Source organism: Equus asinus, chromosome 7, assembly GCF_041296235.1.
Source record: "Equus asinus isolate D_3611 breed Donkey chromosome 7, EquAss-T2T_v2, whole genome shotgun sequence".
Taxonomy (NCBI): Eukaryota; Metazoa; Chordata; class Mammalia; order Perissodactyla; family Equidae; genus Equus; species Equus asinus.
Window position 1 is genome coordinate 60,956,598 of NC_091796.1, and position 21,595 is coordinate 60,978,192.

The 21,595-nt window shown below is 39.3% G+C and overlaps 1 protein-coding gene across 8 annotated transcripts in view; it reads right to left on the bottom strand.

The window, feature by feature from the left end:
• PTPRM (protein tyrosine phosphatase receptor type M) overlaps positions 1 to 21,595 on the bottom strand; it is a 779,977-nt gene that overhangs the window by 234,053 nt on the left and 524,329 nt on the right. For 4 of the 8 annotated variants that reach the window (XM_070513579.1, XM_070513576.1, XM_070513577.1 and 1 more), the window contains exons 12-14: positions 14,969 to 15,242; positions 13,945 to 13,981; positions 7,070 to 7,144 (exon numbers count right to left, since the gene is read on the bottom strand). In XM_070513579.1, coding sequence (XP_070369680.1) covers positions 7,070 to 7,144; positions 13,945 to 13,981; positions 14,969 to 15,242 — 386 coding nt within the window. The remainder of the gene's footprint in view (positions 1 to 7,069; positions 7,145 to 13,944; positions 13,982 to 14,968; positions 15,243 to 21,595) is intronic. The other 4 variants (XM_044773425.2, XM_070513580.1, XM_044773424.2 and 1 more) reach the window with 1 other exon arrangement.

Genomic DNA, 21,595 nt, shown 5'->3' on the forward strand with positions numbered 1-21,595 from the left:
ATTGCTGCAGGGAACCTCGTGACATGCTAAGTGAAAAAGGCAACTTGCAGAGTCAAGTATACGGACAAGAGGTGAAGAAATCGTGTGTAGACGCTTGTGTACTTTTACATACATAGAGGGAAAGGTGTGGAAGTTTCAAAACCTGGATGAGGTTGGTGCAGACACAGGGTAAACTTTTTCAGTATATCTGAGTGTTTATAAGCTTTGTTTACTGAGCTATCTCAAGAGGCTAGCACAGTGGCTAGCATACAGCAGACAGGAAAAATGTGCTCAACTAATCAAGAAAGACATGACAGAGTATGCATTCTTCACATAATTTAAAAAGATGTGTAAAGGTAGGAAAGCAATAATATCTAACATTTATTGAGGGTTTACTAAGTACCTTATTTGTTCACTTACGAGTAGGTAAAACTATAATTCCCACTTCACAGATGAGCAAACTGAGGAACAAGATGCTACGTAACTCGCCCACAGTCACTGTGATGGCAAGGGGCACAGCTAGGATTTGGATGCAAGCCTTTTGGTTCTAGAGCCCACCCTCTTATCTACCACGCCACCCACGGCTCTCCTAAACTGAAGCTGCTGCCCCGCCCAGAGATCTGTGGGAAAAGGGGCTCCTAAGCCTTTTCCAGGGAACCCCACAGAGCACCAATTGAGAACCAACTGGACCAGACAATTTATAGGGTTTCCACCTCTGAGGGTCTATGATATGGCAACTGACTAATGAACGTTTGTGTAATGAAGGATTTGAGATCCTTGCCTTCCCTGGTGTACCCCCCGCCCATAGTCACCACCAAATTTAGATCCTAATTTAGCCTGTCTGCCTAGTTGCAGCCCTTGTCTAGGGCTAAAAATCCATAAACTGGAGACATATTAGATATAGGACTCTGTTTCATTCTTTGTAAAGATGGCAGGATAAACTTCTAGAAAGGTAGTGTTAGGGCTTCAGGGTGTACTTACATTTGATATTTGATATAGACCCACTCATCAATGAGACTCCCAGAAATTTGGTGGAGTTCAATTATGGTTTTTGTCCCTCAGGAAAAGTCATCCTTCTCTGTGACCCAATGGCTAGGACCACTAGGGGCATAAGGAAGGCCTAATCTGCCAGGGCTGGCAAAGGGTTGCCTGCCCAGAAGAGAGGGCCCAGCAATGGAAGGGGTCACTTGACCAAATCATCTTCGGGCTCATGGCTGAGAGAGTAGCTGCGGTGGGGGTGGAGGGCAACGTTCTACCATAGCACATGCAGGAGACACTCATCGATCAGCAAAGAACAGCAAAGGCGGAGGCTTGGGGGGCACAAAGCACACACCTTGAGTAGAATTAAAATCTGCCTGTTTCTGCCATTTCTCCAGCAACACTTGGAAGGAGCCAAGAAAGGAGATTGGATTTTTCTCAAGTGGGGACCAGCATGATATGTGGTAGAGGGCAAGTTGGCAAGGAGCCAAAGGGGTCCAGGTGTTGGTGAGAACCCAACCGAAAGGGCCGCATAGGGTGTCAGGGCCAGGTGGGAAACCAGTGAGGACTAGAGGGTGAAAAGGGGGATGTTCAAGTGGATGCTGGGGTCAGAGGACCCGAGGGCTCAAGTTACAAAGCCTGGGATCAAATTTACGTCCCCGACTCGACAGAATATTGGACTTCTGGAGCCCATGGAGGTGAGTATAATTCCTCTGAGTTTCCTTTTCTTGTCTGAAAAGTGTAACGATGTTTCTCTCAGGTGACCATTGTGAGAAGTTAGTGAAATAATGCCTGTGGAAGTCTCCGGCACAGTATCTAGAACACAGAAGTTTCTCCATAAATACTATAAGTTGTTTTTCTTCCTCAGTGGGGATCTAGTTCAGTGACTTAGATGTTTTATATTTTACATTAAAAAAATCTACTTGCTTAAAGAGCCACCTTAAGGAAAATAAGAAATTCCTTGGGATTTATTTCATGATCGCTTTGCCTATATACTGTGAAAATCAATAAAGAGGATCCTCATTTAAAATGGAGTCAGGAAGTCAGAAAAGGGAGTTCCCAGGCAGTGCCACTGCAGGTCAATTACAGAAAAGATGGTTAATTACAGACCCCAAAAGAAAGAAGTCAACAGTAAGGAATTGTCAATTATTGGAAGAAATATACATTGCATCCCAAACAGAAATTGACTACCCCAGCAACTCAGCCAATGAGAAACCATGCTGAACTCTCACTTTTCTCCAATGGACTTTTGTCACAAAACAACCCCTCCCGATTTCCCCTTTTTTTCCTTATAAAATAACATTCCTCTCCCTTGTTTGTTGGATTTGCCTATGGTCCACTATAGCATGCACATCCCAAATTGTACTTCTTTGGCTATGCCTGAGTAAAGTTGTTTGGCTGGTAAATAGCTGCTGTTTTATGTTCAAGGTTGACAATGCTGACAAACATTCTCTGTGTGACCATACTCTAGCCAGGCTTTTCAGAGCCCTTTTGACACAAAAGAACATTTGCGTTCTGAGGACCACACCCAGAAGAAGCTGATCAGATATCCTCAGTTCCTTTTTCAAAGGTCATCAATCTGACGAGTCACTGCTCTTCCCATGGGAAGGAATGAGAAGCGACCAAGTTTCTCTCTCTGCCCACACTCTAGACAGGCTCCTCTGAGTCATCTTCTCCACTAGGCCTCAATGTTGGCCTATAAAGACTGGAACAAACACTAACAGTTTCTAACAGCTCCAGGCTGCTTCCCTACGATGACCGTAGTCTCCCTCATAGTGCCTGCCTGAGAAAACTCAAAGTTGCCAAAAGAATTTACTGTTTGTTTCAGTGACATCTGAAGATGGCCCATCTCCCAGCCTCTGGGGGAGGGGAGAAGCCTAACTTGGATCAGTGCCAGTTAGCCAACCCAGATGGGTATCACATGGACCAATACGCCATTCCTGCTTTCTGTAATTTTTCACTTCTCTGAGCCCCCGCTCACCCACTCCCTACTCCCTAATTCTCCCTTTAAAACGCCCCATCACCCCTGTACAAATCGGAATGGAGCCCAGCTCTATCCCCTACAGTCAGTAGTTACAGAATAAAAGCTGTTGTCATTGCTTTAACTAAGGTCCAGCTGTGTTTATCTTTGACAACACAGACATATGGTACATGTATCTTTTTCAAAACTTGAAACTTTATGTGGGAATAATTGTTGGCTAGTTATTTTTTTTGGTACTAATTATATCTAGCAAGTAATTCTACATGCTCTGATTATCTGATTTGTACTTGAATCTCAGAAGTCATTTTGTCTATAAATTCTTTACAATACAGATCTTATTAGATGTATGGGTAACCAAAATGGATGATAAAAAATTGTTTAAGGCAATCATTCTCCACAGCATCTCAGAGATGGCTGGTTTATTAAATCATAACGGCAATATTTTAATATACAATAAACAGCCTAGAGATATTTATAAAGTTAACTAAAAAATCTTAAAGAGAAATTTCTAGCATGTACAGCTTTTTAATTTTCTTTCTAAAGCCATTCTATATTACAGATAACTAACCACAAAATAAAGGGAATGATGTAGAAACCAGAAGCATTTCCAGTTTCTAGAACTTTCTCTTTAGAGTAGGAGTTTTGAGGTAGATAGGACCTTCATTCCAATTATATATTCTATTCCCTTTCAGAATCTCCTAAATCTAGTGGTTTAGTAAAGCATTGTTTTAAACTGTGGGTTACAACTCATTAGTGGGAAATGAAATCAATTTAGTAGGTAAAAACTAGAATTTTCCAAAAAAATGAAATAGAATAGAATAGAACAGAACAGAGCAAATCAGAGTGAATCTTATTCAGTGAGTAGCTACAGTATCTAAAGCTTCTGCTTCAGTTAAACTTATGTGTGTTTCTGTGTGTATATTGGATGAGGATGTATTTGTACTGTTGACTGAGGACAACAAAGCTTAAGAAACATTCCCCAGTGCAGAGACAGGACTGCTTATCAAACACGCTAGCATCCTGCAGTCTGAGCTTCATTCATTCAGTGAATTAACTCGGCCAGTTGTGTCGGGCACAGTCTTCGTGCTGAAGTCAGGTCCTCTGGTGCTTGCTATCTTTGGTGTTAGGTGAATGGGGGGAGTTTCATCCACAATGAGGGAAACCTAATCAGCATGTGCCGCATTCTGGGACAAAAGGAACAGCACTACAGAGGACTCATGATCTTTTCAAGGTTTCCTGGTGCAAGTAGAGCCTTGAGTAGCATTTGTAGGGACAAGATGTCAGCACAATTAAAACAAAACAACTGCTGAAGGCGCTTCAGGATGTATCCCTCGTGTATCTCCCATTGGCTTCTGGAAGGGACCGTGTTGATCTAGTAAACAAACTACAGCTGTTCAATGGGTCACAGATGTGAGATGTTCAGATCTGTCCCACTGCACCATCTCCTAAGGTGCTCAACACAATGAGAAAGGCTTTGAAATACATGTCCTTTTCCCCAGTAGTTATAAAGCTGTTGTCTTTTCTTAGCTGCTAAATGACAGCGTGACAGTAATTTTTCATTTACAAGAGCATGTATCTATGTAGGTTTTGATGCTACTAATGCAAATATGCCTGATGCCAAGAGCCTGGGCAGCCACGCAGAGTGAGACTCTTTGCAAGAGTAGATCTCTACCTGGCCCACAGAAGGTGCTCAGTGAGTGCCAAGCGAGTGACTGAAGGAATGAAGTCTCCAGCTTGCAGTGTGACTCATGAACAAATCTACTAAAAAAGACAGTGTTACTGCTATCAAAGTTGATGTCTGATGCAAATGGGAAATGCAAAAGAAATATTACCTGGGTTTTAAGATTAACCATCATTAAAACCAGCAGTAAATACTGAAAAAAGAAGAAGAGTAGTTTTTTTTACTGACTCTTGAGGCTTATTCTAACACTCCATCATTATAATCCCTAAAAAACCAAAGTAAATGATGGAGATCACCTGCAGCCCTTAAAAGACTGGCAGCCATATACTTCAGCGATGGACATGTTCGTCACAGATTACTTCCAAGGTAACTACATGCACTGGATCTGAAAGCCTTGTGAAGGAAGCTGATTTATGAGGCATCTTCTTAACCATGCAAAGTCTACACAGAAAGCTATATTCAGAAGTTTCACTCCACGCCTAGTAAACAGTATGCTTAATTTGAAGGTGGCAGATTACAGGTAAAGCCTGAGAAAGGGGCCTAGTGAACTATATTCCCCACAAGGATTTGTTGGACAGGGGCAGGCCAGCTAAATTTTTATGCTTATTTTTACTGTTTTGAAGACTGGCACCTGAGCTAACATCTGTTGCCAATCTTCTTTTTTCCTTCTTCTTACCCCTAAAGCCCCCCAGTACGTAGTTGTACATTCTAGTTGCAGGTCCTTCTGGTTTGTGGCATGTGGGACGCAGCCTCAGCATGGCCTGACGAGCGGTGCCATGTCTGCGCCCAGGATCCGAACCAGCTAAACCCTGGGCCCCCAAAGCAGAGCGTGGGAACTTAACCACTCGGCCACGGGGCTGGCCCCAAGCCAGCTCATTTTTATTGATTTGCTGGCAAGACTGGTGCCAGCTCAGACACAATTGGGGGGGGGGGTCCCAGATTACTTTCAGGTTGGACACCTAACCCTACGCAGAGGGCCATCTCTGAAATGTAGGGCTTTAGAGGGGAAGACTGATGTTAAGAAAGACACTATCTCTTACGTACTTCTACTGTGGGAAGAGCACTTTAGAAGGTCAGGATATGAAAGAGTCTGTAACTATAAGAACTCAATCAGTAAAAGAAATATGCTTAAGAGAAACTTGAAGGCAAGGGAAGAGAAGTGTTAATAAGTTTACAGCTTCTGGCCCTGAAACAGAGGACTGAAATACGTATAGAGTTCCAGTAGAGAAAGAAGTAGAATTATCCTACATTTCTTTACCTTTTAAGAAGCAGTCTGTAATTTTCCTGAATCTCAGTTGCTCTAATTTCCAAAATAAGTTCACAGAACCACCTCAACATTTATGAATTATTACGAATTAAGCTTTCCTTTTTTTCTTAAATGTTAGGGTATATTCCGTAGTTCCCTTCGCACAAAACAACTGCTGGAGCACAGCTTCTGTGGAAAGCGCTTGCGTGTTTCTTAGTCGGCTTTCATCATGCCTGTGCTACGTGGCTAGCTATGCTGGCTATAATGCAGCAAGCTACAGTATCCCATCGATGATGCCTCTGAAACCAGGATTTGAGTCCTGCCTAAGCAATTATGTCAGAAATCTTGACAATGGCTTGCTTTTATTGTAGGACAAAAGTTTGTCTTCAGGCATTCTCTAACCACTCACCTTGGGTCTAGAGTAATTTACTGGACTCTTTTCCTATTTGAGTTTATACAGATATCCACATACCTTTGGAGGCGGTACAAATGGACAAGCTAATTCCTCTTACTATAAAGTAGCACACAGTTCAACTCCCTGACTCTAAACCAGTCAATATTTTAAAAACATCCCTAAATTATTCAATGTATTGACTTGCAGATGGCCCTGTCCCGTATATAAACACCCTGCTTTGAAACAAGGATCTATGATGAGTGCAGTCAGCTCTGCTCCTGTTGTAGGTACATGAAAAGCTATCTGAACAGCGTTACCCCAAACACCTTTGGGTAGCTTCATTTCCTAACACTGGCAGGCAAGATTGTGTATTGCTAAGTGTGTGTGCAAACAAGACCGTATAAGGTAAAAAAATAAACCTCTCTCGTCCTCATATCACAACAGCTTTTTTAGCTTAATTTGGATAACTGAGAACACATGTTTAGGTATTATGTTTGAAATCCTGTTTGAGGTCAGTGCTACTGCAAGTCCAGCAAATTTCATTTCTATATAACATTAGGTGAGAAAGGAACATACAATCGACACACATGATGAAAACATGCAGTGGAGTTGTGCTTAATGCATGGATATAAATGTGCACAGAGAAGAGGCCAAGCACATCACTCGATTTAATGCGGGCACAGGTCTGGACCAAGAGTCTGAAACATTGTAAACAAGCCTTAAGCAAAGGAGGAAATGTAGAGGGGAAACAAAGCTGAAAAAATGAGCAGGAAATGGGCAAGATGACTCATCTATACTTGAACATCTGACCTGTGAGCTGGTCGTCGCCTGCGGCAGGGGCGATGCGAATGTAAGGTGTTGTAAGCTGAGTCAGGATTATCGCAGCTATGGCAAAGGAAGATTCCCAGGTCAGCATGCATGAGGGAAGAAAAAGCCAGACTGAAGCTAGGCTAGCAAGGAGCATCTCCATCAGTTTATCACATTGTCTCAACTTTGTTCCAACAACAACAAAAAGAGAAGGAAAAAGAAAAAAACATAGCAAAGTGTTGAATTTTCCAAGTTCTTTTCCCTTACACGAGTTTTAGTCAGGCAGTGAGATTTCTAACTATGACACACTGGCAAGCGTTGGCTGAGATTCCGAATAGATCGACTGAAGAAAAAAGTAAAAACAAAAACGTCAGTCCTAAATAAAGGCTCTAGACTGAATAGTTTCCAACTGCTACTGAGTGTAGCATATAAAGATTCATTGTTAATGCTGATGATCCAATCTTTAGGCTTTTAAAATTTATTAGGTTGCTTAAAATTCTACTGCTTAAGTCACAATGTTTTCTCTTCTTGCTAAAATCACCTTTGTGAAGAATATTATCCTCTTTCACTAAAAACATTTTTATGTAGAGAAATTTCTACGATAAATAAATTTCATGTAGAGCATTTCCATTCAGGAACCTTATTTTGTCACATTAAGGGAATGAAAAAATGCACCTCAAAGCATTGGTTAAAAAAATAAAAAGTCAATCCCTGCCTTTGCTGTAGTTGTCATGGTTAACATGTGACTAAAGAAATGATTAAGATTCCTGAAGCGGACCAGGTGGGCTTCTTGGTTTGCCTGCACAGCTCAGCAGTTGGGTTTAAATGGTTAACATTTATGACACACAGATATTGAAAAAAAATTAAAAATTAAAACGTCAGGTCTAACATGATACAACTGGAAAATGATGCAAAGAAAAAATACTGGAAAATTAAGGACAGGCTTACATGAAAGATTACTAATTTACATGGAACAGCCTGGGTGCTATTAGAAATGTGGCAGTGAGTAAGGAAAATAGATCATCTACCATCTGCAGACAATTAAACCCAAAACTGCTGCTGCATAATATTTTGAAATATCCCTCTGCACCGTTCAAACAGTGCTGCTCCTTGTAACTAGACAACTGCAGCAATTGGGTTTAAAAGTGGTATAATCGTCTTTTACGCATTATTAACGAAAACATTCTAGTCTTGCTAAGTGAGATGAATAAACTTACAGTTTGGTCAGAGAATGGAGAACCCCCAAGGTATTACGAAGATAACTTTCTTGAAATAACACAGTATTCAATTTTGCATACTGATATGACAAATTGTAAACAGTAAAATGTTATTTCTAAGACTCGTTACAAACTTGGTACCAATTCCAAGTTGATACATAGAACATTTGCTGGGTCAGAGACTACTGTTGTTCAACCAACATTCCTGTGTGGGTTTTCATTACTTACAGGAAAATCTGACCTACGCTACTTTTGAGAAAAATTGTATGGTCTTATACAAAAACAGAGCAGCATCTATACAATGCAGAAAAAGGTAAACAATATGAACAAAAAGGTATTTGAAAATAGTTATGTGGGGCAGCCATGTAGTCACAACTAAAAGGAAGGCAAACTGCGATCTGGAAAAAGTACGTTACAGATACCAGGAAGGATTTTTATACCATCTCTACGCTCTGCCTTGTAAAGAGTTCATTTGTGACTATTATTTTTAGTTACAAGGAGAAAACTCGATGTTACAAATTACCTTAAAGTAGGGGTCAGCCGGCCTACAGCCTGCTTCTGCCAATACAATTTTACTGCAACACAGTCACGCCTATTTGTTTACGCCTCGCTGACGGCTGCTCTTGTGCAGCACTGCAGAGCTGAGTAGTTGTGACAGAGACCATATGGCTCACGAAGCCTCAAATATTTACCATCTGCCCTTTACATAAAAAGTTGCTGCCCTCTGTCTTAAAATAGCAATGAGAATGTATTATAAATGAGAATATTGCTAAATTTGGTAAAATAAAGTGAGAATTCCAGTCATATACTTTGCAGATAGTATCTGGTGCTGATAAACGTAGGGCCTCCTTTAGGTAAAAAGGTGTGCATGGAAGAGTAAAAACACATCCACTGTATCCGACTTCCCAAGTGCACTTCATGTGTATGTGGCGGGATCTTCTGGAATCTGATGAGCCGGTATTTACCGAACTGTGTTTGATGTGACTGGTGTTCCTTGAAAAATGAGTTGGGGTCAAAGAAATTTCAGAAGCATAGGGTTGAGCAAAGTTAAACAGGTTTCTTTTCCTCCGGAACTTCTCAGGGGCCTTACTGTACTAATGATGCACATTGTAAAGACTATTTCAGATCAAGAAAAGAAAACATTTTCTCTATAAAATGGTGATTGACAAATGTATATCATATTTATCTTCTTATTCTAAATTCACAGCTAAATGATAGCAGATTAGCAAATATGAGTGGTCTTACAATATAATTTTTCTCTGTATTTAATATGAGCAATTAAAAGGAATCTTAATTAGCTTTACATCTCAACAGGCATTCATTTCAGTTCTTTTATCAGTGTACTTTCATTCTGTAGCATTATGGCCTAGAAAGGATGATATTTCTTTGAACAAAACAGTGAACAGAAAAACAGTCTAGAGAAACTTCTCAAAGAGCCTAGTGATTAAAAAAAGAAACATTCAAATTTATGCATATATTTAGAAACCATATCAGAACAATGGAGATCCTTCAGTTTCCTGAAGGTCTTCCAGCAACGCACACGCACACTCCAGAACAAAGGTGGGTTAAATCAAATACTCAACTTTAAAAACAGTGAAGCAGTTTTGCACAGAAAATTCACCTTAAAATATGACATAAGAATAATGATTTGTTTTCTTTTTGTTTACGGTTTATGATCTGACTTCTATGATACTTTTGGAAAGACTTTAGCACGCGTTCTCTACAATTTTTGCTTTGATTTCTAGCTACACTGCTGTTAGCTAAATCACAGCAAGGAAAGGAACAAGTTAACACTATGACCTCACCCCTAGACACTAAAAACAGAGAAACAAACAAACAAAAAAGTGCCGAAACTTTTATGAACTCAAAATCCTCAAAATTTGAAAGGTGGCGTATTTATGTATCTGCACTTAGAAGTCTCACAGATGACACTATGCCTAACATATATAGTAGGCACTCAAATAACTTTTAAAATATATGTATAATGAGAATGCTCTTAAATGGCTATATTGTCAAGAAGAACATGGCTGGCATTGTATTATGGAAGATATATTATGGAAGACTGATGTAAAATATACAGTTTTTTGTATCAATTAGAATGAATATATCTCATTTAATACAAGAAGTGTAATTCACTAACGACAGATTTCAATTTTTAAATGTATCCTTGTCAGTTCAGAATTGATCATCAACAAGTCTTCCAAAACTAGCATAAAAAGATTTTCAACCCTACTAGTTACCATAGGCAGCCAAAAGGTAAGTAAAAGTTAAAGAAAACACATACACTAATTGCTAAAACTCAGTTGGGCCAAGTGGTCTTGAAAAGAATCCAGCTATAAAAATGTGAATGTGATTGAAAATCAAAATAAAAATTAGGAGAATCTAAGACTAGCTAAAAGCTATTCTATTTAATTCCACCACACAGATTTAAAAGAATCCTATGAATTGGGAGGGTAACATTCAAACTCCATATACATTCTCTCATTGTATGGTGTTTTTATCTTTTAATTCAAGAGATAGGATATTCTGTGATGAGTTTGCCTATAGTAAACAATCAAAATACAGTCACACACACCAGTGAGGAATTGGGACGTATAAATTAAAGGAGGATACATAAAAATAGAGGCCATTCCCCACATATGGAGATATGTAGTAACACATCTTAAGTTTTCTCCTGTGTCTAATTTTTGTCAGGCTTTATATTTGAGCTAATTAGTGTCAAAAAATATACTCTTGGAATATGATTAAAATAATCACAACATTAAATTTATAAATAGTATGAAATATATCCTTAAGAGACATACACATACTTGAAATTCAAATTAGTTTTTTGTGAAAAAAAATCTACCTTCACACTTTCTCTATAAAGATACTTGTCAACAGTTGTTTCATGAGAACATTGAAATCCCTGTAAATTCAAAACACTGCTTACGAAAGTGGTTTAGTACCTGAAGATTCAATGAAGCCACTGCACTGCCAGCAATATGTGGCAAACAACAGCCAGGATGTTTGAACTCTTTTAAATTTCAAACATCTTTACTATATGGTACCAAAAAAGCTGTTAGACCTGCCTGCTTCTCTGTTTTGACTAAGTAGTCAAGATGCAATGGCTTCCTACACTGCAAAAAGAATTCTTAGTATGAATAAGGAAAATTTATCTGATTATAAAGGTGGTGAAACATTAGACTGTGCAGTCCAGGAAGGTTGCTGAGTCTATACATGTAAAAATTAATAAAATAAAATAGTAACGAACAGTGTAGTCTTGCCTGGAGGGAGAATATCTTCCAAGGTTTCTTCCAGGACTATGAGCTCATGAATAGAAATGACAATGTTATGTAATGAATATTAAAATTTGTTTTCCTCTTTCCCCAAAAGAGGTTATTTGGATAGAGTCTCTTGCTGTGTAAATGTTTGCAAATGACTCAGAAAATATGAGTGGGGAATATTTAGTCAATCAGGTCATCTGATTGCCTAATCATCCTTTGGTGAATTGAAAAACAAATTACAATATTGATTAAATCTAGCTGATGAAAGAAAATGATCCAAATCACCATCTAATTCAATCTATTGTGGAAACAGCAAACGTCAGATTTCCATATTTACTAGTGTGTTATTTATATAATTATTTAACTATGCAAATGAATGTGATGACAGATATTTCATTGTTTTCAGAGTAAATGGAGCAGTGACTCAGGTCCAATAAAGAGGAGGGCAGCTACTTATACAACACAATACTGTAACTGGCCAGAGGCTCCGCTGGGCGAAAAGCCATGAGACACTGGGGTGGGAGTCCGAACATTGGGGACCAAGCCTCCACCTGAAGGTCATTAGCTAAGTGACCTTGGCAAGTCAATTCGTCTCCAAAAATATGCGTTTTCTTCATCTTAAAAATAAAAATAGCAATACCTGTCTCCTTTCTCACAGTAATGTTGAAGAAATAAATGAGAACCTGTGTATGAATGCCATTTTAAAACTTTCAGCTGTGATGTTAAACATAAGGCATTATAAATTAGGCACTCTGGAACTGGATTTACTCTTTGAGACCTCAAGGGTAAGCAGAATTCCATACAGCCATGTGAGCATGGGCGATGATCTGGAGATCCAAGAACCCTGACATCTCATTTGAGGGCCTCAGAGTACTGTAATGGTTAATAGTTAACACGGTATTACAGTTTATAAAACACATCAATAGCTGTAATTTCATGTATTATTTATTCCTATAAATAAAGGCACTTAATCAGGTACAAGAGGATATAAAGAATTGAGTGTTTTAAAATCAATATAAGTAGATTATTGGAAATAGAACTATGAGCCCATGAGGATAAAGAAAATACAAAAGAGGTGAGCACCTCACACAATGCCTGGCACACAACATGGAACTAGGAAATGTTTTCAGGCGAACTGAATGAGAGGGTCACGTATCTTCATGAAATAAGACTTCAATGAGGATTTTGAAAATGCAGGTGGGTGTCCATGACATATTCAAACTATGTTGTCTGAAAGTTGAACAGGAAGATATTTTCGTCCAACAGAACTCATCAAGTGACTAACTATCACGTCATTAAATCTGGTGCTGCAGACGCAGCAGCTTCTCGCCATCATGTCGAAATTAAATCACACAGAACTTCCTCCTTGTACCCATGGTTCTCTGATGGTCTGCTGAAAGACTGTATCTAACTAGAGTGTTAATTTATAATGCCTCATTAACGTAGCGTTTTACATTTCTCAAAGCATTTTCTCCTACACTTCCACATGTGATGGCTGAAAGCACACTGCAAAGCTGACAAGATGACAGGACAGCTCGCGAACACACACACTGCACTTTCTCCATTAGGAGGCACTGTGTGGCGAGCTGACGTTGGTTTGCCCTCGTCACTTCTACATCTCATCCTTGATCCCATCTTAGGATTTTAACCAGGCCTGGGAAACAGAACTTCCACTAACAACACCTGGTTACTGGGTTCAAAGAGACACACATCATCAGTGACAAACACCCCTGTGGACTCCACTCTGCAGAGCTCCTACAACTGAGCACTGCTGAAAGAGACCAGGGAATGTCTGACCACTTTGCATATGAAGATTCACTAGATAGAGTGCTAGTACGTATGCTACTATGGTTTAAAACACATTTACTGAGATCATATAAACATTGATTTTATTTTAAAAAAGATAACCAGGGGCTGGCCCAGTGGTGTAGTGGTTAAGCTCGTGCACTCTACTTCGGCGGCCTGGGGTTCACAGGTTTGGATCCTGGGCGTGCACCTACACACTGCTCATCAAGCCATGCTGTGGCAGCGTCCCACACACAAAACAGAGGAAGACTGGCACAGATGTTAGCTCAGGGACAATCTTCCTCAAGCAAAAAGAGGAGGATTGGCAACAGATGTTAGCTCAGTGCCCATCTTCCTCACCAAAAAAAAAAAAACAAGATAACCATTGAAAACTTCTTGGAACACAACAATATGACTTTTTATTTTAAAAAGTATCTACATGAAATACAGTCAGTCAGTGTTAGCTGCCATAAGATCCTAATACATACATACATGCACACACACATACACAGACTTATTCTAATAAAGTTAACGTTTCAAGAAGTTTTGAAATATCACATAACATTTTAAAGGACATAAACTAGGAGAGCATCCCACGATTTCAACCTACCTTTTGTGGCTACTCGGACACAGTCTATTTTGGTTTCCTGTGTCAAATAAAGAGGGGAAAAAAATCACTATTCATGTTTTATTTAAAACAAGTAAAGATATCTGCACTTTTATTTAAACTGATAAGGGAAGATGTCATTATTCCAGGTGTGGTGTTAATCTCACAATGATTACTCCTTGAACCACACTTAGATACATTTTCCGACTTCAGTGCTGGGGGTGGGGGCCGTTTCTGGAGCAGACGATGAGCTAGAAGCTAAACATAAATCTCTCTGCCTGGTTGCCCACGGCCTCCTTCTCCAGACCCTCACTTGCTCCTGTGCAAACTACTGAAAAGAAGTCTGCAGCCCAGTCTTCCCCCTTTCCCTGGCAAAAGTCAAGTCAGCGATGACATCGAGACCCTTGACCCTTGCTGTCGTATACCGTGATGTCTGGAAAACTTGCCCTTCTTTCTGAGGAAACGTTAATATCTCATCAGAGTTCTGGATTGGTCTGAACAAGGAAAGGGAAAAAAATTCAGAAACGACTTGATAGTTTTATTTTGTTTCCGTCTCATCTTTCTTAAGCTGTTTTCTCTTAGAAAAAAAAAATGATACCTAATTTAGTCACAGCTTTGGGAAGCATAAAGTCTGTGGAACCAAAGAAATGGGACAGAATATGTGGAAAAGACAGATGTTGTGAATCTCACAAAATTTTAAATGAGCTGAATGTATGTGGTGTAGCTATACTATCTTCCCATAAAATAGTAAGCTAAGCAGAATTACTAGCCAACTTTTGGTAATAAATGAAAATTGAAAACAAAAACAGTTGACAATATACTTTCCCTACCCAAACAAATATAAATATATTCCTTTCTTTCCATAAATTTCTCTAGATGAAAATAATTTTAAAAAGAGAAAAAAACACATTTTTTCCAAGTAAAAATACAAAGAAGATGAATTTATTTCTTCTATCCTATTTAATCTGATTGTGTTCACATTAATAACTCGCAATAGCCTAAGTAAGCAGCCATCTCTAAAACTTACCCCATTGGCTCTACTAGCAGCTTGGAAATAAATCCTGTAGCTCTTATGGGGGAGAAGGGGCGTGTTCCAGTATCCATTGTATGTCTTATTATCACCAATAGTAAAAGGCTGAGCAGCTTGGAGGCTGTTGGCTGGGAACTCGGCTGCAAAATAGTACTGGGAGTTCAGTATCGAAGCATTCTGGAAGTGAATCGGCACTGGGTAGCACTTTAAGATTTCTGTTGTCTTTTTAGTTCTTCGAGGACGTTCTTCCTCGACAACTATTTGGTAGACACTAGGAAAAAAAGAGCATCATCAGTGATATTTTATGATAAGTGACCTGATCCTCTTTATCTTCAAATGCACGAATCCACAGGATATCCAAAATAAAGAATATACTGACTATAGTCAATAATAAGTGCTTAGTACATAATGGACAGGCGTTCAACACTTGCTCAACGAAAGAGAGGGGAGTGCTCAATGTTCTTTCACAGTACTTCTCACCCCAAAGAATATCATTTATTGAGGGAAACAAAATTCAGCATAATTTTTAAAAATTTATATAACAATCTCTGTTTATATGAGCAGGACACTAAAATAATGTTTTTCTCACATGTAAGTGAAGGTGAGTCTGTAGATAATTCACTCATTTTACCTAATAAATGAAATTATGTTAACTGTAAGTTTATTAAAAAAGGCAACGTATTATTTCCTTCAATGACATCTGTATGGATGCATGTCAAGTTGTAACAAGTCACAAAACACCATGTGAAATGATTCATGTTAACTAAGATTTAACTTCTCATATTTTCTTATACTCCTTTGTCCTTCACAATATTCAATCAGTGGGAAGAGATGACATAAGAAAAGCAGAGAAAAGGAATTGGAATTTCAAAAGCCAAGGCCTTGGAGTTACAAGGGTTTCTAAGAGTAAATCATGAACGGGGCTACCTGAATTATACATGAGGCTAAGACGGGAATGAGCATCCTCCAAAGATGCCTGCAAGGATCCAGGTCCCCACGGAGGAGTGGATATCCCAGCACCTACCCACCTTTCCCTTCCCACCCCTTCCGATGTCTTTGAATTTTGAAGTAACCTTAGAAGAAGGGGAGACACTTTGAAGGGATGGACATTTTCTAATTAAGATATATACATGTACTAGAATGATAAACATTTGTGCAGTTTTGTCGGGGGAAAAAAGTTTCTAATGCTGAGAAAAACTAACTCACAACAGCTTTGAAAAACTGAATCTAGATTAGATTGAAAATCCTTCTGGAAAGGAGATGTATCTTTTGCCCACTGTATCAGAAAAGTGCCATGACTCCCCGGAATAATGCTGTAATCCTACAGTTGCTCAGTATGGGTACTCATTAATGCTGAGGAAAAAGATCAGAAGAGAGGTGCCCCCCACCCCCACTTACACCCGGGGAAGGCCTGGAGAGGGCCCTCCCTCTTTGGGCTCTTGTCCATATGAACACTAAATTGCCACTCGGTGTGAAATCACCATTTCTGGTAGTACAGCCACTTAGCACATTCTATTACAGTCATGCAACACAGCCACTGTTCAGTTTGTGATTCTGCCTAAATAAAAATCAATTGTCGTAGAACATCAAGATGATTGCTCAGTGGACAGGCAGTCCAGCAGGTTTACAGCGATTTCTGAGCAGGGATGTAAACTTAAAAAAAAAAAACCAGAAAAGAAATATGACTCTTACTTCCTAACATAGAGACTTTCTATTGGTCACGTGAGATGCTCCACCAACTCCACTGGTAGAATCCTCACTGCATGATGGATCCAACATGAAAAGAAGCATTTAGGAAGAATCTTCCTACAGAGAGGACAAGGAAGAGGTGAAGGGGACTTTAATTTCTTACCCCCTTCTCCCTAACTTCTTACATCTACAGTCAGATGTGGCCATTTAAAAATATATCTACATATTCTTTGACAGTTCTCCCATCAAAGAATGGAGTTGGCTGGGACCGGCCACGTGGCCAAGTGGTTAAGTTTGTGTGCTCTGCTATGGTGGCCCAGGGTTTCTCTGTTTCGGATCCTGGGTGCAGACATGGCACGGCTCATCAGGCCACGTTGAGGCAGCGTCCCATGTACCACAACTGGAAAGACCCACAACTATAATATACAACTATATACTGGGGGGATTTGGGGAGAAAAGAAAAAGATTGGCAACAGTTGTTAGCTCAGGGGCCAATCTTAAAAAAAAAAAGAATGGGGTTGGCCAACTTTAATGACTGCATGCGATCAACAGAATCTAATAGAGGGACACTGTGTAACTCCCAAGGCTTAGGTCAGAGAAGGCCATATATCTTCTGCTTGGTTCCCCAGGGAAGCTAGTTCTGGAGAAGAAGCTAGCCACCAGGTAAGTGACCCTGAACCTGCCATGCTGGAGAGGCCATGTTCAGGTGCTCTGCTCCACAGTCCTTAAGAGCTCCCAGCCAATAGTCAGCATCCCTGACAGGCATGTGTGTGAGCCCTCTTGGAAGGTCACACAGCTGAGCCTTCAGATGACAGCACCTTTGAGAGTCCCCAAGCAGGAACTGCCAAGCCAAAGCCTTTGCTGACCCATAAAATCACAGCAAAATAGAAAGGTTGTTTTAAGCTGCTCAAGTTTAAGTAATTGGATATGCAGCAAATATTAACCATGATATCAGCTCATAGAATAGCAACAGTAAAGGGTTAAGGTCAAAGTAAAAGACTGTAGCACAACCACAGGTGACAGCTGACCCATGAAGAAGTTTAGCCCAGGATGCCATTAAATACAAACAGCAGTGAGACGGTGTGACTGTTTCCTTGAAACGCCTTTTGTAGGGGTGGGGGACAGTGGCATACGCCTTGATCTAGGCTCTAATTCGAATTCTGCTAACAACCGAGGTTTTAAATTAATTCCTTTGGGTCTTATATTTTTCCTGTGAGTCAGATAAATCTCTAAGGTGCATTTTATATTTTTTATTCAGAATTTTTATTCATCATACAAGAACTCTCAAAAATGGATAAATCAAAGGAATAATGAATAACTACGCAAAGGGATTCTCCATTAAATAAAATAATTTTTAACATTGCCTTCTTTCTATCAGTCAGCTTTTCAAATTTATTTGCTATATGACATGATTTTCAAAATATTAGTTTAAAAACAGCCTCTGGGAAACCCATATACTAGACAAAAATGAACATATGTATGAAGAAAAAATGATTTGCAGAAATTATTCCATACAGGAAGTGCTAGGCCAGGTGCCTTACACATGTAGGTTTAATTTTCCCATTTTACTGATGAGAAAACAGGTTCAGAGGTGAAGTGCTCATTCTGTCTGGGGCACACAGCTAATTAAGTAGCAGACGTGGTCTCGTGACCAGCAGACAAGACAGTTCTAGCATTTCCTGTTGAAAAGTCCTGGTTAAGGCACTCATGTGAAACGTCTGCCCCATGGGCATCTTCACTTGCTCACGCAGACGCAACTTACCCAAAAACCAGTCCCCAGTCTACTTTCCATCATCAATTTATTTTGAGTAGTGTGTAGATTCTTTCTGATTTATCACATCAAGGGAGCTACAGATGGTAACTATACTTTTGACCTGAATTCCTTCTCCCACCTGTATATGTGTCATTAATGATTTCCAGGGAGGACACTCTCCTGGATTCCACAGTGATGCCACCACCTGATTGGTGTCCTCTCACACTCCTGATGCCTCCCAGGAACCTCGTCACCAGTGGCACCGAGGACAGTGATCACTCACTTCTCAACCCGAAGGGAGCTTCCACTACATGAAGATTAGCACAGCCACGCCTGGACTTCCCAAGTCCAAGATCTTGAGTTCTCCTACCACAAACATCTCCTCCTCCATTCCTTCACCCTGGCCCGGACTTGCCTTTGTTATCTGAATGCTATTTTTACCAACTGAAATCTTTTGTCACTCTCAGCAGATGACCCTACCTCAAAAAAAAAGCTGAGACCTTCTTATGAACTCTCTCTCAGGGGCTTACACGCTGTTCCTTCATTTTGGCATAGTCTTGCTCTGCTCCAAACTCACAAAAACATGCTTTCTGTAAAGCCTTACAGTCATTTGTGTCCTCCTATCAGTATTGCTAAAAGTCTTGTAAGTTCCTAGAGGAGGGCAGCTATGATTTAGTCATTTCTGTATCTCATGATGCTTAGAATGAAGGAGGTCATGAAGGACATATTTTTCAAAGCATAATATAGTCCAGAAATAATTTCTATTTATATACGTTACATGTAGTAATAGGGAGGAAATACACTGGTGTTCACAGATATGCCTCGCTTTAGTAAAATTTAATACTAAGTTTATTTTGTATTCATTTCCTGAATACTTAAAGCTAATAGAGGAGGAAATTACCAAGAAAAAGGTTTGTGATAAGAGGCTGCTGGTCAGACTGCAAGTTTATCCTGGATAACCCACAGTTAGGTAATGAACCCTGAGAGAATCAAGGTTGCATCTCTGTGCTCTCCACCTCCTCTCCCCACCATCTCTCACTTCCCACCTGTCTTTTCCCCAACGTTGCCAGTATGCGTGTTGTGGTGTGTGTGTGTTTACTCTTTATTAACTCAACAAATACTTTTTTTTTTTTTAATTTTTTATTTTTCCTTTTTCTCCCCAAAGCCCCCCAGTACATAGTTGTATATTCTTCATTGTGGGTCCATCTAGTTGTGGCATGTGGGATGCTGCTTCAGCGTGGTTTGATGAGCAGTGCCATGTTCATGCCCAGTATTCGAACCAACGAAACACTGGGCCACCTGCAGCGGAGCGCGCAAACTTAACCACTCAGCCACGGGGCCAGCCCCCTCAACAAATACTTTTTGAGTGCCTACTATGTGCCAGGCACTGCCCAACTTTAACAATACAATATTTGACATTCCCTAATGATGGAAAATTTTGTTTTGTAATTTAAATACCATCTAAGTGAATATGGATGAAAAAATTAATTTTCCAAACAGCAATTTTATGAGGATTAGATGAAAATTCGAGAGTTAAGTGATCATTCAGTGGGCCTCCATTTTAGCTAGCTGGTACGTTATACGACACACTCTACTCCAGATATATTACTTTTTAAATGGCTACCATCTACTCATCTTCAGATATATTAAAGGAAGAACTAAGTTGACTAGACCAATTTCGAACCCAAAATGTCTTTTCAGCCTTACTCCACAAGACAAATTAGATTTGCAAGCATTCAGACCTCAAATCTATTTGCTCTTTAATAATTTAAGCACTGAAAGGTCAAGCAGCTCTTTTCTATTCCCCTTTATCAAAGTCCAAGTGCTAATGAAAAATAGCTAAATCCTGCCTGCTGCCCACTTGCCACACATTGCTGTCTCCCTGATGGAAATTAACACATTATTGGCACGTAGCTCAACAGTACTTCGACAGAACTTTATGAAGGATATGTTTCTTATTTGTACAAATAGCATTTCACTAATGAATTTTATAAAATCTTTCCAACCACAATTTTAATCTCAAACGTGGCTTTTAAAATCTCACTGTTTGAATGGTTTTTCTAAAAAGATGATTGAAAAAGCAAACTCTCAAGGATAGAAAACCAAGCAGAAGTTTCTAGCTTAGTAAGCCGAATTAAAACTCTATTATCCTCTTAATGTATTACTCATGCTCTCTTTGTTTATTAAAGTTGAACCTCTCCTAGCCTTGTTCCACCACTATTCTGGAATTTAAACTAATATAGAATCTTCCTACGGCTTTTGTAATATGACAGCATAATCCATAGTGAAAATGACCCTGCCAAAAATGTGACATCACTATATCATAAGTTTCTCATGGAATAAAATTTAATTTAAAGTTTAATTTATGGTAGACTTTTCTACAACAAACTCTAAGACTTTTACAAGGAGAATAAGAAATCTGCATTTATATAGAATAGCAGATAAAGTATTTCTTAGAAAAGAACATCTGAACATCTTTCATGCACTCTGTTAAACTTGAAAGTTCAAATGTGGTCTTTCTGGTCTTTTCTAACTTTGAAGATTGTGAGGGGAAGCCTGCTGCAGATTTAAACTGACTTTAAAATTTCTGACCTAATTCATTTCAAGATTAAACCCTTAGTTGTAAGTCCATTTTCCTTATCTACTTATTCTATTTCTTATCAGCATAAAATATTGGAGGGTTATCCAACTGGATAACAGAATGGGGAGCAGGGACGCAGGGAGAGAGGGAGAGAAGTAATGATCCCTTTCAGTGTTGCTTTTGCTCCTCCTTACAGTAGGCACTTCTGATCATCTCGAGGATGTAGAACACCATGAAATGGTGTCTAATAGTGGCTTTTACCTTGATTTGCAATTTTTGGTAAAAACCATCTACTCTATGTTTAGAAGAAGAATAGAAACTAATATTAATATCTTCCTGAGGATAAATTTTTTGGGGAGGGTGAGAGGAAATGAAAGTGTAAGTTATATGCAGAACATGTAAAATAAATGCGTAATTAAGGTTTATTGCCATGCAACAACACAGAATCTATTTTCTTCCTGTTCTTTCTTCAGTCATATCCTTTTCCTAAAACTGTCAGCATTTACTAAAATGACACCCTAGTAATCCAAACAACCTGGTACAAGCGAACTAAGTTTTAGAAGTACTGTCACCAGTTTAAAATTAGAAAGGAAAAGGTCAG